The following is a 23,075-nucleotide window of genomic DNA, read 5'->3' as shown; positions in this document are numbered from 1 at the left end:
GCACTTGCAGGATACCTCTCGTCTCAGTGATGGAAGAAGTACTCAGATAATTTACTTAAGTAAAAGTAGAAATATTGCCAGATGAAAATACTTATAAAAACTATCACTGTGAGCAAGATATATGTCAGCAGTCTCAAAAGTAACAGCACTCATACAGATTGCCTTTTCACGGTGTTATATTATGTATTATTATTACAACAGTATATCATATTTATGTATTAGCACTAATGCATGACTGAACATGCAAGCAACATTTTAATGTGGTATAATTCTAACTGATTTACATGTTGCTCATTAATTTCATACATGACAAAGCAAGTTTTATAAACTGATAATATGCTTTGAATGTAAATTAGGCAGAGAAACTATATTTCAACTTCCAACTTAAACTTTAATGTCTCACAGCCAAGTAAAACACAGTACCCACATATACCTGAACATAAAACATAATAAATTACATAAAACATGATAAATTACATAAAACATATTACATTTATTTGTAAAATAAATTCAACAATACCCAATATAAGCTTATAGAAAACAATGTACATCAGAGCAAGCTGTAACATAAAAACTGGAGTACACTCAGCTGTCATCATCCCATCCAGTCATCCAAGATCACCATCATCGAACACTAATCATCAGCTGACTCATCAGATGACAAAATGATTTCTCACTCTGTTAGCCCTGTAGCTGCTACATCTTACAAATGAATGTATTGAAAGTGCATTATTTCCCTTTGAAACATAGTGGAGTTGAATGGTGAAGCAGCATAAACTGGGAATACTCGAGTGTAGTGTTTCAAAAATTCTACATAAATAGAGCCTTGAGTAAATTTACTTCTTCCATCCGAGTGTTCTTGCGCCTTGAGCTGCATCACACTGTGTTGCTCAATATAGAAAATAAGGCAGCCGGTCTGATTGTTGTATGCAAATTATATCAACTTCCAATCTGCATCCAAGCAGTGACAGGCAGGGGACTCTATATGCTCTTTTAAGAGCTAATTCAGATACTTTAAAAGGATCGCAGGGACAAGATGCAAGGAGTCTCATAAACAACCTGCTTTGGTTAGCTGAAAGAAAACACACAGTTGCTTTCTCTCTCTTTTCTTTATCTTTTTTTCACTCACTCAACCCAGACGCTCACGCAATCCCACCCATCATCACCCCCACACATACCCTTCCACCCAAACTGCCACACACACACACTCACATCACAGAAAAAAGGCTATTTTCTGTCCTCGACTGTTCTGATGGGATAACAGTCCGACCTGTACCGGCATGAGTCTGCGTCCGTATCGCACCATCACAGAGGGGATAAAGGAGTTAGCGTGCCTCCATCGAGATGTGTCCTGTTCCGCCTGGTGGAGATGAATGTTCTTTATCAGATAACACGTCTCAAACATTGCATACTGCAGTGGAGACGTTTCACTCAAGCAACATGTAATTCTGTGTGGCTGTGAGTCACTGTAACACTTCAAAGTAAGAAAAAGTCCAGGGAAAGCCACTTTATTTTGCTCTCGGTGATGAGTTCATATGGGAAAGGTCAAAGGTGACAGGAGAGCTGTGAGGCCAGAAAGACTGATTCTCTGTAGAGTGTACCAAAACAAACAAAAGCCCCAAAATAATAAGCAGAACTTATTAAGAGTTTTATGAAAAGACAAATTATTTCCCAGACCTGGAAGTCTTCCAACGCTCCAACGCACCATATGGAATCTCTGATATGAGCACAGATGCTGGGAAAGATGTAAATCTGAGTTTGTAACAGTTGCATGTTTTCAGTTTCAGCACTGCACGGCTGACTTCATAAATGTTTTTCTGGTGATGTGGACCAGACACAAACAATGTCTCATCCGTCAACATACTTACAAAACGTGTTCTACTGCTCTTCTGCTTTATATCTGGCTGTGTATTAGGCAGCTGTGGTGCAGAGTGTAATCTATTAGCATTTTCCCCAATATTAGAATTTAAACACAACTTTTATTCACTAAGAAAGCCAAATATATCTGACTGAATATAATAATAATAAAGAAATAATAACTGCAATTTGTATATCATTGCTCTCAACCCTGTATACTGTATACAGCTCAGAAAAACATACTTAACATTGTTTTATCAGCTTGATACTTGATGATTTTCTGATAAATTGCTTGTAAACATGATTTTGAACTGGTCAGGGAGTTTGACCTCTCTAACTTTAATTGAACCCAAACATGAGTAATGTCACTTCGTAGGATAAGAAACTGTACATTCTTTGTCTGGGAAAGACTTTTTTGCAAACAAATGGCATATATACTGGGTTACACGTTGCCCATATAAAATATAAACCATGTAGTTTTTCCTTAATTGGCATAATACGGTTGTTTAAAGGGAAGAGTTACCACATCAAAACATCCTTCTGCATTTTAGGTTTTTAAAAAGGTCAGAAGGAAAGAAAAAAGAAAAGATGATTTAAAGGAAACAGAATCATCCTCAGTAAACTATAAAGACATAATGCCATATCCAAACAAATCATGTAAGAAGGAACACTGAAAATATTGAAACTCTTGGATCTTTGACTGTAATCAAAATATTCCTTGAGGAATTTTTCATCCTTAAATGATACAAAATTGGTAACATCTAGCATATTTTTACATGCAAACTGTTTTACTCAGAAAGTTTCTTTAAGAAAATACGCAGGATAACCAAATACAGTGAGAACAAGGAATGTGGAAGACTTTTACCAAGAGAAGTGATGAACCGTTGGCCCCTGGGAGCCTCAGAAAAAATCTCCTAATTTGCTACTTCCAGACTGACCTTTGCTTTCTTTGAGGCTGCAACTGCTCATTTATTTCATTGAAATCAGTCCGAATTGGGGTGGTTTACAATTGACACAACGAGTTTGGCATGACCTTTTCTCCTTGCTATAAATTGGTACTCATTGAATCTGAAGGGGGAGGTGGGTTGCTAGAGGAGGGACAGTGGGGGAAGGGGGAGGGAGGGTTGCGTTGGCTGGGGGCCGATGGGGGATTGGGTGGAAATCACAGCACTGAAAATGGCAGTGTGGTGAAAGAGGGGCCTGATTGCATTGGGACAGCATGCGAAAGGGAGCAGCATGTTCAGCCCAATCAGAGCGACATAAGGAAAAAGTGCTCTTATCAACCAGTAATGGCCCACTTGACAATCACACAGGCACAAAACTGCTCTATTTAACGCTGATTGCAAAAACTGCTGCCCCCCCCATCTCGGAGCCGCATGACTCCCCGAGATCTCCCTGCCACCTCCCAGCTTACAGCCAAGACCCGTTCCTGAATGGAATTTATAATCACCCCTCTTCTATTTCTACGCTAATTGTTATTTTAAGACTTACGTTGTGTATTATGCATTTAGTGCTGGTGAAATGTCTGCCTTGATTACTGCGTTTATTGTGAGCATTAAAGGTATATCCATCTCAGTTCCACCATCTCAGTCTGTTTTTCCACCTGGCTGTTCATCTTAGTTCAAGTCCACATTTTAATGTGACAGAGTCCTGCTGCAGAGCACATGTATGTAAAGGTAGCTCTGCAATGCATGCTCTAAAGCAGACTTGTTTATCAATTAAATCAATAGAAAATCGATAAACATATCAACTTCAGTCTCCACTTTAATTAGATGGCCTAAGAACATGATTTTATTCAGGATTTAAAAAATGTCGCCGGACATTTAACAAGAGCTTGAGAACTTATTGAAAAAAACTTGAATAATTAACTTAGTGCGGGGCAGGGTGGCCAAAAATGCTGTCATGATATGAAATTGTTCACATCAGTCGATATCAATAATAATCAAGATGTCAATATCATAATTTCTTTCAAGTTTAAAGGCTGATTTTGCTCCTGAGTCAAAGTTGAAGAGACCACATGGTAAATTGTGGTTTTAAACTAATCTTTCAGAATATGACAAACACAAACAGCAGAACATTTCACGAATCTGAAGGAGAACATTCAACACAATTACAATGATCAAATCTAAGTTGAGCAGTGGTTACCTCAATTCATGCGGTGACTCCAAGCATAGGAATTCATTATATCAAATATTAATTGCCCCTTTGTCATATTTCTATTGAGGAAAATTGTATCTATCGTTAATCATTATCATTATTGTCTTCTCATCCAATCCCAGCATCAACCTGCTGTTACCCCTCTGTTTTTCATTAATACTTATTTCACTTATAAGAGTGGCAGGAGTGGCAGCGGGGATATTTCTTTGTTTTGTTGACTTCTGGATATTTTTGTATTTTCTACCAGGATCAGGAATCTTCAATAAATTCTTATTCTGTGCGTTTTGTACTTTACCTACTTCACGAGAATAATAATAGTACTGAATCTGACAGTTATTTAGCTCATTTCCAACAATGCTAACTTTGTAAATAAACATCTGAACAGTGCTTTCCAAGGTTCTTAGCATGAATACACAAATCGACACATGGACATTGATTCAAATAAGAAATTTCTAGCACACACACACAGACTCCTGTGTTCACATACCCTAGCTATTGTTTTTTCATTTCTACTTTTCCTCTTTCTTATCATCCCTCCTCTACATTCCCATCCCACCTTCTTCCTTTCTTTTCGTCTGGGTTGTGCAGCCTTGTTGCCACAGACATCCACAGGCGTGTGTTGGCGTCCTGGTGTGAAGCAGGAGGAAAGGAGCGCAGTGCAGAGACGCTGCTGGGCGTAAATGTGCAACAAGCACACAGATTAGACACCTTCGACCTGGGTGAGTCCACCATGAAAAGCCAAAAGAGAAAGAAGAAACTGGGTAGAAATAAGAAATAAATTTTAATTATCATAGAATGAATTATGCCCTCTTACGTTATCTTTTTATGTACATGTATTTTTATATTTGTTTATATTTTCAAATTGGCACAATAAAAAATGGTTTGAGAAACTGCTTGTAACCTTGAAGCATTGCTGTGTTGCCTTACATGTTGTTAACTCAATCACAATTCACAGTTGAAATCAGTGTTGATTGCCAACTTTGACAAAAATGCATGACTTTTTTCTTTGAGACTCTGGATGTATCAGCTGTTTATGCACTCTGTGTGTCACTTCATGTTGACACACAGAGTGCATAAACAGCTCCAGAATCTAATTCTGTTCCTTTTTTCTAAATCTTCACTGACAGAAATATGTTTTTAGTATATCAGAGGATGTTTGCAGATGCTAATTGTCATGACTCTCATTTCCTACATTAACCCTGAATTTATGTTTGAAGGAAATCAGACATGACACTTAGAACTGATTGTCCTTTTGGAAGTTTCTCCTCAGGATCTCTGGATCTCAGCCAGAGTGAGACCTTCAGGTTCTTGGTCACTTCTCTTACCAAGGCCTTTCTCCCCCGATCGCTTCATTGGGCGATGCAGTCAGATGGAGGACGAACCCTGGTTCTTTCAAACTTCTTCCATTTAAGAATCATGGAGGCCACTGTGCTCTTGGGAGCAGCAGAAATTTTATTTTGTTGCCTTCCTCAGATCTTCGCAGGCCGTTCCTCCCGCCTCATGGCTTGGTTTTGGTTTTTGCTCTGATTTGCATTGTCAGCTGTGAGACTTTATATAGGTGTGTGACAGGTGTGTACATTTTCAAATCATGTACAATCAGCTGAATTTACTGCAGGTGGACTCAAGGTAAAGGTGTGGAAACTGTCTGAATTATGTTATAGTGATATTTAAGTTTTTCCTTAGTGTAGGAGTGTAGGGGATTATTATGGGTCTATTAGGGGTCTGAATACTTTCTGAATGCACTGCACACCAGTGAGCATTCACTTAGAGTAGACATTCAGCACCAAATTAATACTTAATGATTTTTTTTTAAGAAATATGAGCTGAAAAAAGGCTTGAGATTGCATGCTATAAACTGCTGGTTTATTTTAATTTCACTTCACAAGAAATGGGCTAAAGGGTCTTTGCATTTGTGAACAAGAAAAAGTAAATGTAGGTGATATTATTTAATTGTGCTAATGGGATCTACTTTTTTGAGAATTTGTGGGAAAGCACTAAATTTGAGGTCAAAATTATACATTGAATAAAGACCCTGGGTTCAGCCTCCTTTGTCCAGCATCAGGCTCAAGTTTTCTTGAGAAAGATACTCCACGTCTGCCAAGCCTATAACCTCTGACTATATATATATATATATATATATATATACACATACACATACACATATGTTATGTAACATTTGAAAATGATCTGAAATTCCCCACTTGCATGATTGTATTTTCTGTTGATTACAATGAAGCACAGAAGGAAATCTTCTCTTCGTGTTTTTATCAGTCAAAGTCAAGTCAAAGACTCTGAAGCCTCAACACACCTTCAGACAGAAACATGGCTCCCCTTACTGGTCAATACTGGTACGGGCAAAACACCTAAAGTGGTTATAAAAATGAGCCAGGGTTGTGAATTAAAATTCAAAGGCTGACGCATTGTTTGGTACTTCAACACAATGTCAAAGCAATGAGGCACTGGAAGATATGAGACAGCAGCGTACAGTGCCCCTACACATACATGTAGCCTAAATATAGACTATAATCTTTGTATGGAGTTAATATGGCCCCAGTTAGTTTTAGGAGGCTTGTGTATTGTCCATGATAGAAAATGTGAAAAATGATGGTCTGCGGGTAAAAACTATTTTTTCCATTTCCACAAGAGGGCCACAGAGGACCTGCAGTCTAAATTCATCCTGTCCAACTGTTCATGTATTTTCTTATGTGAAAACTGAGGGTTTTGCCAAGGACTCAGTGATGCCCTGATTGTGCTTGGTGAACTATGGCTCATATGTTTATCATCTTTGAAATCAGTGCTGAGAACAGTGATTTGATCTGATTTTATTGCCTTGTAGCCAGTTATGGTAATATTAATAATGTACAGAACATGGAAAAGTTTGGAGAATCAGAATTTTTTTCTAGCAGTTGAGTTGTTTTAAGACCTTAGAGGTTTTAATGATAGTTTTATATTTAACTTGATGGATACCACATGGCGACAGCACCAACATCTCTATGATTACTCCTACACAGTTAAGTGCACACTCACACACACATTAGCGATTCATTAGTCAGCAGTACTGTGAAGATCTCCAGGGATATTACAGTAGTCACTATTCTGCCAGCTTTAATTTGACCAATTTTACCAGTTGTTCACTCTGTGATTATGGGGATAACATTAAGTCCGCCTTCATGTGTTTTGCTTGTCTAGCGTCACTGTGCAGGATGATGTGTGTGCAGAGTTTGATATTAGACAGCTGTACAGCTGTTTCAACATTTATCTGCTGAAGGGGAAAAGTGGAAAGAAGTGGTAGACGTAACTTTAAAAAAATTTGTGTTTGACACAGATTCACAGATTATTATTTCAGAGTATTAAGCATGTGTTGAGGGGATCTTTAAACTTTTAACTGCATTTTCCCCCCACTAACCTGTAAATGTGAGGATTAATGAAAACTTAAATTAAAGTTAACTAAGTATATTGTTCTTAAGTGAATTTGAGGTACTTGTGCTTTACTTTTTATAAGATAAAGAATTTGAATAAATAAAAGATCAGATTATGAAATGTGAAAGTAAATAAAGTCAATAAATTATATTAAGATTTTGAATGCAGGCTTTTTCTTGTAGGCAAATTAGTTATTTTTACATGGTGGTATTGCAGGTTGGAAATAACATGAAATATTGATTATTATTATTGACTATAGGTTTAAACTCCAGCAGATAGTTGTATGCCCTGAAATCAGTAGCTATAATGAATAATGTGTGTCTAAAAACAAACTGTGTGTGTGTGTGTGTGTGTGTGTGTGTGTGTGTGTGTGTGTGTGTGTGTGTGTGTGTGTGTGTGTGTGTGTGTGTGTGTGTGTGTGTGTGTGTGAGTGTTTGTGAGAGAGAGAGAGAGAGAGAGAGAGAGAGAGTGTGTGTGTGTGTGTGTGTGTGTTGTCCTGGTTTGGGTGTCTGTCTCAGTGGGACTGAAAGTGTCTCTGTAAGTGGAAACCAGTCTCATTGGCAGCATCGTCACGTGATCTCCCATGGCAACCGGCGAGTGTCATCAGTTCCGCTGCGGGAGAGGTGCAGCCTCAGTCCGGCTCAGCTTAAAATGTCCTGCTACACTTCACAACTCTTCCTCGGGTTCATTTGACTTCACACCGGCCTAGACATCTTCCCTGCAGTGCAGACCGATCACAGTCCACAGCCACTTGTTTCTTAAAATATTTTTTGGGGGAGGGTGGGGGTTTAAAAGAGAGTGCGAACTGGAAATCATGAGTCACCTCAATCTAGGGTAAGTGCAGTTTAATTTTTTCTGTGCAAGAGTGGAGGTGGATGCAGCGTTTTAATTAAACTGTATTAGAAGATGTCAGTTTGGTATTTTCTGTCTGTAGACCTGCAGTATTTGTATAAACATGTAGGTCAGAGTAATGGTCTATTTTTTGTTTACTTAATCTTAGCTCATAGTTAAACCATGAAATTAACTTATTGATATAAAATATATGATGTAATTCAATGTAATATAGTTTTACAGAGGCATAATTGACTACTTTTAATTGACTCTAAAGCTATGCTCATGCTACTGTTAAGCTAGTCAACCAATAGGTCCACAAGAAAATACATACAAGTACTTTACAGTCATCATAAGTGACACTACCATTTTCTAGTATGGTACAGTGTCTAGTAACAATCACCACTGAGGCATAACTAACTCAAGTAGTTCACTCAAACACTGAACCAGTGCTACTTTCAGGCTACTGTACTAATGTGCTTCACTGCAAACAACAAATGACTCTAAACACGACCTGAAAAGAAAAGAAGAAACAGCAGAAACTAGGACAGAAACTTAAGTATTTACTTAAGTATTTCCATTTGATGCTACTTCACTGTTAAAGCCTGTATGCTTATTTGATTTATTTTTATTCATATTTATTTTATTTATTTATTTTTGATGACCTCCAAGTTAGACCTTTATTTTATCCAGGTGTAACAGTTTTTAATGAGTTAGAAACCCCGGAATTAATTCATTGATTAAAAAAAATGAATTGTAGTCACTACAGAGGCATAATGAACTAATTTTAACTTTTAACTCCAAACATATGCCAATATCACAATTAGGCTATTGTACTAAAAACTTATTAAAAACTTTACATACAGCAGTTTTAGAAAAGAAAGGGCTTAACTGATGACGCTAAACAAGATGTGATAAAACAAGAAGGAGAAACAGAAACAAGGGTAGTTCTCAGTCTTTTTGTCTTTACTGCTTTGACGCATTATCACAATATATTTCTGTGCTTCCTCAAAGTTTGACTGGGTCAGAGAAAGTTATGTATAAAGTGATAACTGATAGTTTAACCACTGTACTCTTGGTCCTGAGAGAAATCTGTAGCCAAAGCTAAGAAGCTCCTGAGACAAAGAGGAGGCAGACAGGGTTAAGTGTGCCATCCTCTCTAATTCCTGTGTGTAATCAGACACCGGTAACAGACCCTATAGTTGTAAGATCCTGTTGTCTTGTGTACAAATGCTGGAGGAAATCAAATCTGTGTAGGAAAAAAAAAACTGCTTTCAGACTAGCCGGGCTGAAGCTGATCTCTACTTAATGAGGACAAGAAACGACTGCCAATAAACAAACATGGTGTTGTTCCCCCACTAAACCATTTGATTAAGATTCTGGTTGTCTGTGCGATGTAATCAGTAACTCTTCTCTTGCGGAGGACAAAGTTTAAAGTCTGGATGCCCCTCAAGAAGTGAGATCTTGATGAAATTTGTTTGATTAATTTAGAGCATCTTTGTTTTTATCGGTCATGTTTCTGCAGACTTATCTCAGCTTACAACAGTCTGACAGACAGACATCTCACTGGATACTTCAGCAACACTCGGATCAGAAGACACTTGCAGAGAGCAGGACTGGTATGTCAACACAATGGTGATGATGATGATGATGATATAGTGACAACTGGCTCCAAATGTAGACTGTCCTACACATGGGCCTTCATGGAACGACCATATACAGATACAATATTGTCAAAATACTGTATGAATACTGACATTAACGTACAAGATGTTCAGAACATTGTTAAAGGAACAAACACTTGTCAAACTTTCACCATTTGCATCAATCATTTTTACAGCCTGCAATCCTTCATAGTGAGGGAAATTTGATCATTGACATTCCAGTCTAGTAATGATCTTTATTGAATATTGGCTATTACACTGTGGCCATCACTAACATGAAAGTTGCATAAAACCTGCGAGGAAGTTTAATTTGTCTAGCATTGTATTTCAGTGCTGCACAAAGTATCAGCTGTTGGTGACCTCAGTTTGAAAACATTGTTATCAGTCCTTAAAAACTCATTGATTGAACACTGCTGAGACTGTTGTTGTTGTTATTAGATCACCAGGAGTGGGCGTATTGTTCCAGACAAAGAGTACAGACACAAGCTGATCCAGAGAGCCCACCAGAGACATGTTCGTGAATGCTTGGCCCAGGCCATTTTCCACAAGGTGCTGGAGATGGAGGTGGGGTGAACAAAGTGTACCAGAAACAAAAACAGTGGGAAAAAAAAGCACTATCAGCCAATCTTTGCTCCTCCTTGAATAATGTGGGATGCTAATTTGTCCTGTGCCCCTCCCATGCAGCGTCTCCATCAAATAGAGATCAAAAAGAAACTGGAGGAGTTTGCAAGGAGGGAAAGAGTGCATAAGATCAAGGTACATCATTTACATTTAAACACTGCCTCCCTGCCCTATTTTATAAACTAATGACTCTTAAATGATATGACACAAAACATTGGTCAGCATGTGTTAGAAAGAGTTAATTTGCAATGTTGATCTATTAAAAAAGTCATCTTCAGTGTTTCTATGGATACAGAGGGTCCAATCTGAGTCATGTATTCTTTAAAGTGAAATTATACATGTTAGTGACATGAATCATTTTGAAGAAATATATCTTAATCTGGAACAAATGTTTTCACATATAGCCACATACAGTGTAATATTAATAGATGGTCTTGTTTGGTAGGTGGAGCGCTCTAAAAGATATGAAGAAGACATCATCCGCATCTTGTCTCCACGCCCACCCACGGGTGCAAGGGGCATCCGAAAACAGCACTCTGGGCCAGAGGGGGAGCACTCCGAATCCTCTGAGTCTGTGAGTTGAACGTCTGCCTTGGTGCACCAGTAGATTGAGTGGACATTGTTGCAGAGGTGGGAGTAACACACATGTGCAAGTCACATGCAACTCTCAATTCTTAACCAACAACTTTAACCATCAAAAAGTACTTAACTGATTTACCCCAAAGTTGGTGGGAGGATGGGAAATGGGAGGTATGAGCTCCACTGTGTGCCATTCTGGTTATTACTATTACAGTACATCTCCATATGGGACTTGCATTGTGCTATGTTCCTCCTGCAATCCAAATTTGAGCATTTTTGGACTTGGGTTTGCAGGTATCATACTAGAAATCACCCAATCATGTTTCGAAAACAAAATGCAAATATATGGAAAAATGCAAATATTTAGGGTTCTAGTCACCTGTCTCAAGTCTAAGCCCAGTCTCAAGTCGCAAGTACCAAGTCAAAGTTAAATCAAGTCTTTTATCAAGTCTGACTCAAGTCTGACTTGAGTCAAGTCATGTGACTCCAGTCCTCCACCTCCGCATTGTTGTAATATTGCATTTAATAAATCGGCACCTATGAATGATGCAGGCATACGGTTGACCAATCAGAACTACAAACAACACTGATTGAAGTTCCGTCCAGATTCCTTGCTTCCTTGAAATTTGACCTTTAATCACAGTGTCTCCATTATACAAACAAGAGTAATGTTTTTAAATGTTACAACACAATTAAACAGAGCGATATTATGGCTGAGTTAAACATTTTGACCTTTAGTTAAGGAGCCTTTTTTAGGTCAATCAGTGTGAGATGGATAGGTCAATCAGACCTGTGTCTTACAGGATAAAAATATGAGGTTTCATTTAAAAATTTGCACTGCCCTCATTAGTAAAATATGTTTTTATTGCCTGAAAAACACAATATCACAATGCGTCATCTATCCAACTTTAGTTCATACCTGACAGCTGATCTGCGATTAGGTTTGTATTTAAAATATTGACATTTCATTAAAGAAGTAGTTCAGCATTTTGGGAAATATGCTTATTCACTTTCTTGATGAGAATCATGATGAGAACCAAAACCAAAGAGTGAAAATGATAATCTCTAGTTTTTAGAAAAGGTTATGTGCTGGACGCTGACTTTCTGGAGTTTATGCTAGTTGCTGGGGAACTGCTTTCTTTTGGCCAGAGCCAGACTAGCTGTTTCTGATCTGTTTTAATCACTCAAAAACTCAGCCACAATCAAGTGGTGTCTCAGTCCAAGACATTCCTTCAGGTGATGAATGTCTGTCTGTAATGTAAATCATTATCTGTGCACGCTGACAGTTGCCATGTTTACACAGACACTTAACGAGTGAAGAGCTGTCTCTTCTGGAATTAGCTCATTTTCTCTGTGTGCAGACGAGAGTGTTTAAAGTGAAGTAGAAGGATTTGGATTCAGGTTATCTTTCAAACATAAAAAGTCACAGACCTTGATGCCAGAATAAGTAGAGCCAGTAATCCTGGCATTGATCTCTGTGTTTACCCAGTGAAATCTCTCTCTTCTTAAGTCTGAAAGCATCTCACCTCAGCAGGTTGAGCCTTGTTTAAAATACGGCAGCAGTAATATGTTTGGAAAAATGTCAGGGCACTTCTGGGAAGATTACTGCATTTACTGTGCATTTTGCACAAATTTATTGATGACATTTATCATCAATTTATTAAATAAGTCTACCTTTATGAATAAAGGTAGGTTGACACTTTAATGATCCCCAACTGGAACACTGTAAGAAAAAATACTTCATAATGATATAAAAAAAAAAAAACAGCAGAAATAATTCAATTTAAACACCACAACATACTGAGTATAACAATAATTAATTATAGCATGCATATATGGGTGTGCATAAGGCAGCCGTGAACCACAAAGATACCACGGAAAATGCTGACATAGAGGTCTCCATGGTGATACATATACAGTGTCATGTGTTTTGTGTGTGCTGTAGCCTGGATCGTCTAGACCCAACACGGCTCCAGGGAAGATGCAGAGGCCGGTGCGTCTGAAGCCGATCCACAGTAACAGCACCACAGCTTCACTCAGACGCAGCTCCCCTTACAGACACCTTGAGTCCTCCAATGAGAACGACCAGCTGTTCAACTGCACTGTGAGACCGTGACGCATAAGACATTAATACATGTGACCACCTGCTTGTATAGAAGGAGTGAGGGACAGTTTTATGTTTTTCTATTCAGATAAAATCATATCTATTTTGAGACCAATACTTTCTTCTTTCTAAAATCTTAAAATCTACTTTTGGTAATATTGTTTGGAACCTACTTTCTAGAGGTGTAGAAACTTAATAAAAAATTCTTGATAGTATTGTACTCTGTATTGCACAGTATGGCTTCATGCTCTGAAATTTATTTTGTTCAATACTAAAAGCATAAAAGTTCATATTTCCATTTTTCTACATCACAAAACCACAGTTTTGAGTAGCTGCCCTTCAGCTCTCAGTGGACAAATACCTCTCCAGCAAGCTCTTGTCTACAATAAAAGTAACTGCCCACACATACAGACATTATTGAATTATTATTGTAATTCTAATAATAATAATATAACAATAATAATAATAATTATTGTTGAATTATTGAGCTGCCACAGCAACACACATGCTGAAGGCTTTTCATAAATGTGACTTCATTAACTTCCCTCTCAGACGGACAAGGAGTCCCGGAGACGTTTGACCACAGTGGAGGCCTCCCATGGCATCTCGCCCTACTGCCTCCCGGTGATCAACAATTTTGTCACCCCAGTGCCTCCAGCCACAAAGAGGAAAGAGAGGGGGGTAAAGGTCACTCCCAGCAGCACACTCAGAGGCCGCAGACTGCGTCCTACCACTGCTTCCAGTGGAGCTGACATCACTGAGGTCTTTATCTCTCTTTATTTTTTCCCTGGCAACAAAACTTTCCACAACAAACTTACAAGCTGAAGCCTCTTTAGATGAATTAGGAAAGACAATTCAGATTTCCATAAAATGCATTGATTTGCACCTAGTAGGAGGAGATTATGTCTTTGTGTGTGTCTTGATTTGTCTAAATGTGTTGCCAAAATGCAAATACAAAGCTGCATAGAAGATTTCAAGCATTTTCTATTACTTCATCTGTAGCAACAGATCCTTATTAAATGCACTACATATGCACATTTAACCCAGAGGTTACACCAAAGCTGGACAATAAACAAAATCAAATAAACGTAAATGAATCAATATTAAGTATCAGTTTAACAACATTATGCATCGCGTACTGGCCTAAGTTTACTATGCCAGTTATTTGGACAATTACTCTATTGTAACTGGTCATATTATGAATAATCAGGACAAAATGTCAGTAGTGAGACAAAATGAAAAAGAACATACAATGCATCGATATATTATAAGAATAGTTTTCATGACATTTATCACTATAAATGTAGACAGTAAATTTCACCCAGTCAAATTTGGGATTAGAAAATATAACTAATTGACTAATTGATACACAGTCATTGACCCCAACATGCATTTTTTTCCATCCAGGACCCCGTCATGCTGAGGAGCTCTGTGCACCAGAGCAGAGTGTGTGTGAACATGGTGTATTTTGGCAAAACGGTTCATCTCTCCCACGACCTGAGTGACATGAGGGACGAGGTCAAAGTGTTTCAGCAGCACTGTGGAGGAGAGAACCTGTGTGTGTACAAAGGCAAGCTCTGCGAGGGAGGTCAGTGTGTCACCATCTGTGATTGTGTTTCTTAGATAGGAGTGTGTGTGCACATTTAGATAAACCATAGGTAGGGAAATGCAGAGGTACATCACAGGGTGTAGGAAGGCTGTTCTGCAATGGCAAACTCACAGATTTAAATAAATTGCTTTCATCTACACGCTCGATCTTTCCCTCAGAGTCTTTCCAGTTCATTTCAAGGCGACACAGAGGCTTCCCCTTCAGTTTGACCTTCTTCCTGAACGGGCTGCAGGTGGAGCGGCTGAGCTCCTGCTGTGAGTTCAAACACAGGAAAGGCTCCAGACTTGGCGGCAGGCACGGACACTTTGGCTTCTCCAGTGTAGAAGGGGCCTCACCCTGCTACAAGTAAGGTCTCCCTGTAAAGTGTGCCTCTAACACAAGAAGTCTATTATAAAACACCTGAGATACTAAAATCACAATAAGAGGCAGAATTTTATGTGTTTTTAGTTTAATTTGACATATTGGGAAAAATTGTTTTTCACTTTGTTGCCAAGAATTAGATGAGAAGATCGATCTCACTCTCTTATCTGTCCGTTGAATGTGTCTCCTGGCTCCAGCTTCAAGCAGCTACAATTAATATTCAATATTAACAATATTAAAATAATGACTACTTGTGTGGAAAAGGGTCAGTTGTAGTAGATGAGTAGACTCAGCAGTTTTAGCTCCTTTCAGCTCATTGTCTTGGTTTTCTGGCCTGCAACTTTAGTTGGTGGAGACCAAAACTGAGCTAAAAGAGAGTGAATATCAGACTTGCATTTATCTGATGGCCACAAACACAGCTCCAAATGAACACTGATGTTGCTCTGTCTCTGCTCTGTTTGCTCACAACTTCACCACATTAACTTGATGATTGTATGTCAGTGTTGTGTCGACAGTTGTGCTTCCGCTTCCAAAATAATCAGTTATTGCAGGTTTAATGGATGGATATGAGAGAGGTTATCTATCCTGTCATCTGACTCAGCAAGACAGCGAATCAGTGTATTTTCCCAAACTGACAAGTTATTCTTTAAAACTGAGCCCTTTAATACTTTATGAACATTTTTCAGGTGCATCATAGCAATGGGATTGGACAAAAAGCCCACACCTCCACCAAAGAGAGTCAAAGAGGAGGGAGGAAGAGAGGAGGCAGTCACCAGCTCAAAGAATGCTCAAGAGATGGAAACAGAAAGGACTGGAGAGGATGCTGCCTCCCATTCGGACTATGAAAGAAGTCAGCGACAGGACATGGAGACTCAAGTCAAAGAAGAAAGAGCAGCTGAGGAGGACAAAGTCAGAGATGGTATAATGACTCAAACCTCTGAGTACATAAAACATGACTGCATCAATAAAGTATCTAAAGTATCTCAATAAATGTTCTGTGTCCTTACCCTCAGATTATGAAGAAGACTTTGAAGCAGATGATGAAGGCCCTGCAGGGGAGCCAAAAGAAAAGAAATCCCCATCTCCAACCAGTGAAACTGAGATGGTGGTTAAAGAGAGAGATGCCTCTGAGACTGAAGACGATGAGAAGGATGGTGGGTGATCTTACTCGTTAGAACACATGTTTCATGTAATGCCTGAGAGGAGAATAATTGAGACTAAGGAGGCATTACACCACACATGTGTTATTCATTTGAAACCTGCTTTTAATACAGCAAAACAGAATTATTTGGTATACACTCGAAGGCATTCAAACACTAATTTCTGCTGTCCAATCAAGTCTGAATCCCAGGAAAAAGGTTGAAAATGTTAACATAATTTCTTAATGTAAAATAAAAAACTTCCTGTATATTTTTTGTAGACCAACAAACCATATTTACAACAGTTTATTTCCTTAGTTAGAGAGGAATTATAACTCATATTCATTTATATTGGAAGTGTGGAGAATGATTAAAGAATGGTTCTGTTAAAGAATTTAAAATGCTTTCTCTTTCTTTAACAGAAGACATAAAGTCCCGGTCGGGCTCCAGCTGTTCAGGCAGCGACCGGGAGGCGAGTGATGCTGAAGCTACAAAAGAATCAAGAGAGGATGAGAAAGCAGAGCAACCTGAAGAGGTTCATCAAGAAGAAACGGTTGCTCCACCAGAAGAAAAAGATGAACCAAATCCAGAAGAAGCAGCAGCTGGCACTGAGGCTGAGTCTGCTGCGGCTAAAGACACGGATCTACAGGACAGTGCAGGGGACAGCACGGAGATTGACATCTCTGACTCCAGCGTCCCCTCAGGGTCAGAGAATAAACAGAGTCATGACACCGCGGGAGACAAAGAGGCTGAGAAAACGGTAGATGAGGGCAAACAGGAGGAGGGACAGGAGCAGGAGAGGGGTGAGTATAAACCAACAGATACAACTGTGGAGCTTTCACCTGAGTGAGGAATGGATCGGTCCATCTTGAATGGAGATTTTTCCACTATTATCACCACCAGGGCTTAGGTCGAGACAGCTTTGCACAATAACACAGCCCTGACAGCAATTAAATAATTACTGTGACACTACTACAGTATTGTTAGTTTGTGATATTTTAATTGTAGTATTATGATGTTCTTACATTTTAATAGTGGAAAAATTACAGTTGTCTGTCGTATTTTTTTTTTCTGTGTGATGTTGTGACGTGTCTGTGGTGTGTTTCTGTCCGATCCATTTTTTAATAGTCAAAATCAATTTCATTCAAAATGAGTTTCAAGATTTTGGATATTAATAAGAAATTCTCACATATAACTATATTTTGATTGTATTTCACAATAAAAGCCTTGTTGAACCTATGTTTTCTTTTTTTACACAGTTTACTGTTGCACTATATATTCTGGGTTCAAAAATAAATAAACAAACAATTCAAAATATAACTCAGAAAAAAATGAACCGCCCTCAGGGGATGAAGTTGCAATCAGAATAGAAAGAGGAAGCCGCAACTGATGTAAAAATACATGTATTTGCATAGTGTACAATCCCAGCATTTCAAACAGCTCAACATATGAAATAAGTGAAGAGCTACAGAATAATCATGTATAGAGAGAACCCACACAAATACAAGCAGCTTGCTTCCTACTTTTTCTTATTGCCCATAAATATTTAACTTACACATATTTCTAAGTGTACCATTAATGAAAGAGATTTTTGGTGGAATTCTATTCAAACTCATGGGATCAGTTTGCACAAAACACTTGAGTGCCAAAGTTAAGTGACTTACTTTCTTTTAGTTTTTTCATCATCTAGAGTTTATATTTGCATTGTGTTTCCATTTTTGTTTGAGATGTGTACTGAATTTATACTGAAAAGTTTTTTTTTCCTTCTTTGAATTTTAATTATCATTTTGCATGTTGTTTTTCTCCCTTATGTTTGCACCTGAAAAGATTAAAGACATGTTTTTTTGTTCATGGCTATATGTCTCTTCATTGGCTCAATTCTCTCATTGCTTTGACATTATACAAAACACAACATTTGGTCACCATTCGTTATCCTGTTCCTACAGAAATGTGAACTCATATCATTGCATGTCTTTTTTTCCTATCCCAAGCTAAATCTGTGCAGGAGAAGCTGGCAGAAGCCATACTGAAGGAGTCCCACTGCAGCTCTGAGCCCGAACTGAGCGACACCAGTACTGAGGAGGAGGAGGAGGAGGAGGAGGAGGAGGAGGAGGAGGCCACAGATAAAGGCCACAAACAGAACAACAATGGTAGGAGATTTCACAATTTCATTCAAATGATTTTGCAAACTACACAAGACAAATCTTGAAGAAAATACATTTTCCTCAACAAGCTCTTAATTGTTTTTTGTACAAATGTAGCTCCAGAGAAACCAGTGACATTTACAGAGCAGCAACAGACCCTCAGAGAAGAGATGAAACAGGAGGAAAGTGCTGGTGTTGGTCAAGTTGAAGGGGTTCAGGATCTCGAAGAGACATCTGAGCCAAAAGAACAGGAGGATGAAACAGAAAAACAGCCTCATGAGAACAGTGATAATACTAAAGCTGAGATGGTCAAAATAGATGAAGATGATGAAAACCCTGCATCAGAGGAAGCAGCAGCAGAAAAGGAGAAGTTAGAGGACACAGGTGCAGATCTACATCCTGTGTCTGAAGAGAACATGACAGAAGAAAACAAAACGTCAGAGCCTGAGGAAGACGCAGCAGCTGAGTCCAATGATGCAGACGCAGCACAAAAAGATGAAGAAAATGAAGAGAAAACTGCCGAAGTAGAGGAGGTGAAGCCCGATGAGACGGGGCAAGGGGCAAAAAGCAGTGTGGAGGATGAATCATCAGTATCAGAGCCGAATAAAACAACTGATGAGACAGCAGCGTCAGATAATGCAGAGGAGAGGATGACAGCGAGCGAGACAATGGAGATGAAAGCAGAGCCCTCAGAGGAGCGAGAGGCCCTCAGCTGTGAAGAGGCACCTGTAACCGACACAGAGGAGAAGCAGCAGGCAGACAGCGAGGACAGAACTGAAGCATCAGAAACAGAAGTCACAGCAGAGAACTCAAGCAGCTCATTGGAGGGGAGCGGAGATACCACAGTGGAAAAAACAGCAGACATAAGTGAGGACAATGCAAAAGATGAGGGCAGTAAAGATGATATTAAAGAGGAGGAAGCAGACGAAGTGTCAGCAGCAGAGGCAAGTAAGGATGGCAGTCAACAAGAAAGGTTGGGAGAAGAGCAGACAGAAAAATCTGTGGAAATAGATGATGAGGTAGAGAAGGAGAAAATTGAGGAGGACAGTAAGGAGGAAGAAAAACAAACAAACTCAGATGAAACAATAACTGATGAAAATTATAAAACAGAAGAAGAAGGGAATGATGAAAGTAAGACAGAAGAAAGGATAGAAAATGAGGAAATCATTGTAGAGGATACTAAAACTAACTCAAACACTGCAGGAGAGACAAATGAAGAACCAGCGGAGAAAACCCTTGACGGGCAGGATAAAGTTGCAAATGAAGAGAGAGCTGATGAATCAGAAAAGACAGAAAAAGATGAGGAGAGCGAATGTGTGGAGAATAAAAATGACGAGGAAGAATCTGAAGCTAAGGGAGCCATAACTGATAAAACTAATGAAGGAGAAGAAATAAAAGAGACAAAGACAGATGCCGATGAAGAAAAGGGTGACGAAGCAGAAAATGAAGAGGAAGATGACAATGAGAACAAAGCTCCGCAAAGTGAATCTGAAAAGAATAAAAATCTCAAAGAATCTGAAGAGGAAGAAATCATAATTTGTAAGACCGGAGAGGGAGAGGAAATATCTGTGATGACTGAGGAACCCGAGAGAAATCCAGATGATGTGAAAATATCTAATGAAAATACTGTTGAGTCAGAGGTCGTTGGCGACAATGAAGCAGCAGGTGAGAGTAAAGCAAACGAGGAGATGCTAAACAATGTGATGGAGTGTGAAGACGTTGGGGAAGAAACTGAGGAAGCAGGTACCGACATTGAAAATGGAGAAGTTGATGCAGAAAATGGGGAGATTTCTACCAGAGCAGAGAGCAAAACTCATGACGATACGACAGAGGCTTCAACTGAGGACAATAATGATGTGAAAGCAGCAGAGCATGTTGAAGACGAAGGAAAAACAGAGGAGGAACCGGCTGAAGATGAAAGTGCAGAAGTAAAAGAAGTAACTGTGGAGTCTGGAGACGACAAGGTGGATCAGGGTCCTGACACAGATGTTGTAGAAAGTGAAGCTACGGAGGGGGATCAAAGTGTTGAAAAACAAGATGAATCTGCTCAAAAAGATTCAGAGCAAGAAACAGTTGTGACGGAGATAAAAGAGCGATCTACAGTAGATGGCCTGAATGAAGACAGAGACGACCGTGAGGAAACTAAAGATGAAAATGGCAACAAATCTGACCTGGATAATGAAAACAGAGATTCAGACTCAACCAGAAATAATGATAATAATGTCCATGAGGTGATAGTTGCTTCTTCTGCCGCACAGGCACAATCTTCAACACCCGATTTAGGTGGTACAACTCACTTACTAGATGAGACCCCTGCAGTGTCTGACAAACACCCACACTCTGATGAAAATGCTGCCGCCGCCGCTGCCGTCAACCTCTCTGCTGCTGACGGAGAAAATGGAGCAGACACGGAGGAGGCGAGCAAGGCCTCGGAGGAAGGAGCGAGTGTGCTGCTCAAACCTCAAGCACAAAACAATGAGGCTGATAACGCAGAAGAATGCGTCGCAACAGGTAAAGAAACTCCAGAGGCCCTCGCAGCAGAAGACAGCACAGATCTAGTCACAAACTGGGTGACCATGCATCAAACTTCAAAGTTTTTCCAGACATTTGTTGAACCTTTAGAAGACTTGAAGGAAGAGGCTTCACAGACTCAAGTGTCCATCTCGAGTGAAGAAGCCACAAAATCAACAGAGCTGCCAAGATCCGAGAGTCCACTTAAGATGGTGAAGATGTCTGAAAATGCAGAAGAAGAGCAAATGCATAAAGATGAAAATGAGACAACGGAAAAAAACAAAGTGGGAGCTGTAGAGTCAGACCTCGAGATCGAACAAACTCAAGATGGTGAACATCATGAGAACGAGCCTGCCAGACATACACTCCAGGACAAGGAGGAGACTGAGGTGCAGGAGTTAATACCAAAAACAGAGACTGAAGACAATGAAGAAGAGTCTACAAACGGGCAAAGAAAAGGAAGCAGGGGATCTCTAGAGGAAGACAAAGTTCAAGATGAACCAACTCTGACGCAAAATGAGATTTCCAAAACTGAAGTGGAAAGCATTGCAGGTACTCATCATTCAGTTGCCAGTGGCAAACCTGAGAGTGTCATAGAGAACCAAAGTGGAGAGGAAACTACGGATAATGGTCCAGACTTGAATGAAAAACAAACAGAAACTGAAGAGATTAAAGGTCTCTTACCATCATCCAAAACAGAAGAGCATTGCGAGCATTCAGCGAGTCCAGATGGACTGAAAGACACAGAGGAAACGCAGGGAAAAACAGAAGAACAAAGTCACGAAGTTACAGAAATAACTGATTTTACAACATCCAAGTCTGAAGATGGAAGCCAAGAGGAGTCTCACAACGGAGAGATCCAACCCAAACCGACTGATGGGAGCATCAACGGAGAGAGAAGAGACGTGCAGCTGATCCAGGACATCAAACACACTCTCAGTAAAGACAGACTGAGCACTTTCTCAGTGGATGAGACATTGTTTGGTCGCAGTTCATATCCTTCGTTGACTGCTGCACGGACAGAGAGTGGACATTAGAGCTTCACACCTCAGACACTGGCACTAAGGTAACAGCGACACTTTAAAACGAGATATATCTGGAAGCACTTCAAATATTAAAGTTGATTATTTTTAAAAACTTAAAAAACTTGCAGAGATACAAGAGAAAGCACTTTAGCAAGCTTTTGTACAATCAGATGGCACTGAATATTTGTAGTGATTAGGAAATTAGGTTTTATCTGTCGGTTAATGAAGCAACAAATTCAAGATGATTCTAGTTTTGACAGAAGCCCTCAAGTGTCTCGTGGTCTCGGTGTTTAAATTACAGTGACTTCGTAAATAGTCTTCATCCTTTGACCACCAAAAAGAAGAAGCTGCACACTGAGTTTTGACTGCTACATAAAATGTTTACAATAGACCATCTCTTCCTATTGTTGGTAACAAAGAGGCATAGGTTTTGTGTGGTATCAAGTACAGCTGCGATCGCCTATTACCTGTAAACAGATACTCCTCCACTCACGCTCACAAATGACTGAATAATTCATAGATGTTTGACTCCCACAGTTTAGTTAGCCCCCAGTACACTTTATATTTCCACTCACTGCCACAAGCATGATTTTACAGACTTCAGCTCTGATCAGAGATCAGTCATCACTCTGTGTTAATGACAGTCAGTGCTGTAACATAACTATTTGTTTAGATGACAGTATCTAGACAAAAATGCATCACAACAACAGGAATACTTAGCTAAGTTAACATGATTAATTCAATCCTCATCATTACTCTGATAATTAGATATTAAAGCTGATAATATTGTGAAATGTCAAATCTAGGCACCGATTTGTGTCATTATTGCTGCTAATACTACCTCTTTTTAAAAAATTATACTTAAAGTTTATTTATTTGCATCACCTTATCACCTGATTTTTATGGCTAGTGTGTGTTTGTGAGGCTTCATCTTTTCATTTCATATCTGTCAGTGACTGATCGCTTGTGTGATTCGGTCCTTCAGAAAATAAAAATGAGAAATGAGAGTGAGAGTGACCTGCTATTTTTCCGTTTAAAAATAAAATTGTGTGTA

General features: G+C 39.2%; 1 protein-coding gene across 1 annotated transcript; it reads left to right on the top strand.

The window, feature by feature from the left end:
* Positions 1-7,987: 7,987 nt before the first annotated feature.
* Positions 7,988-23,028, top strand: erich3 (glutamate-rich 3). Its single transcript, XM_056378927.1, has 14 exons — positions 7,988-8,268; positions 9,791-9,884; positions 10,368-10,493; positions 10,614-10,685; positions 10,996-11,124; positions 13,075-13,233; positions 13,786-13,995; positions 14,641-14,821; positions 15,001-15,187; positions 15,889-16,121; positions 16,216-16,356; positions 16,764-17,144; positions 18,333-18,491; positions 18,603-23,028. The coding sequence occupies exons 1-14, from the start codon at positions 8,249-8,251 to the stop codon at positions 22,031-22,033; spliced, it is 5,523 nt and encodes a 1,840-aa protein (XP_056234902.1). The 5' UTR covers positions 7,988-8,248; the 3' UTR covers positions 22,034-23,028.
* Positions 23,029-23,075: the final 47 nt, after the last annotated feature.

The sequence above is a fragment of the Seriola aureovittata genome, chromosome 6 (genome assembly GCF_021018895.1).
Source record: "Seriola aureovittata isolate HTS-2021-v1 ecotype China chromosome 6, ASM2101889v1, whole genome shotgun sequence".
NCBI classification, from domain to species: Eukaryota; Metazoa; Chordata; class Actinopteri; order Carangiformes; family Carangidae; genus Seriola; species Seriola aureovittata.
Note: the sequence above shows the minus strand (reverse complement) of the source record. Positions and strands in the feature narration are given on the sequence as shown.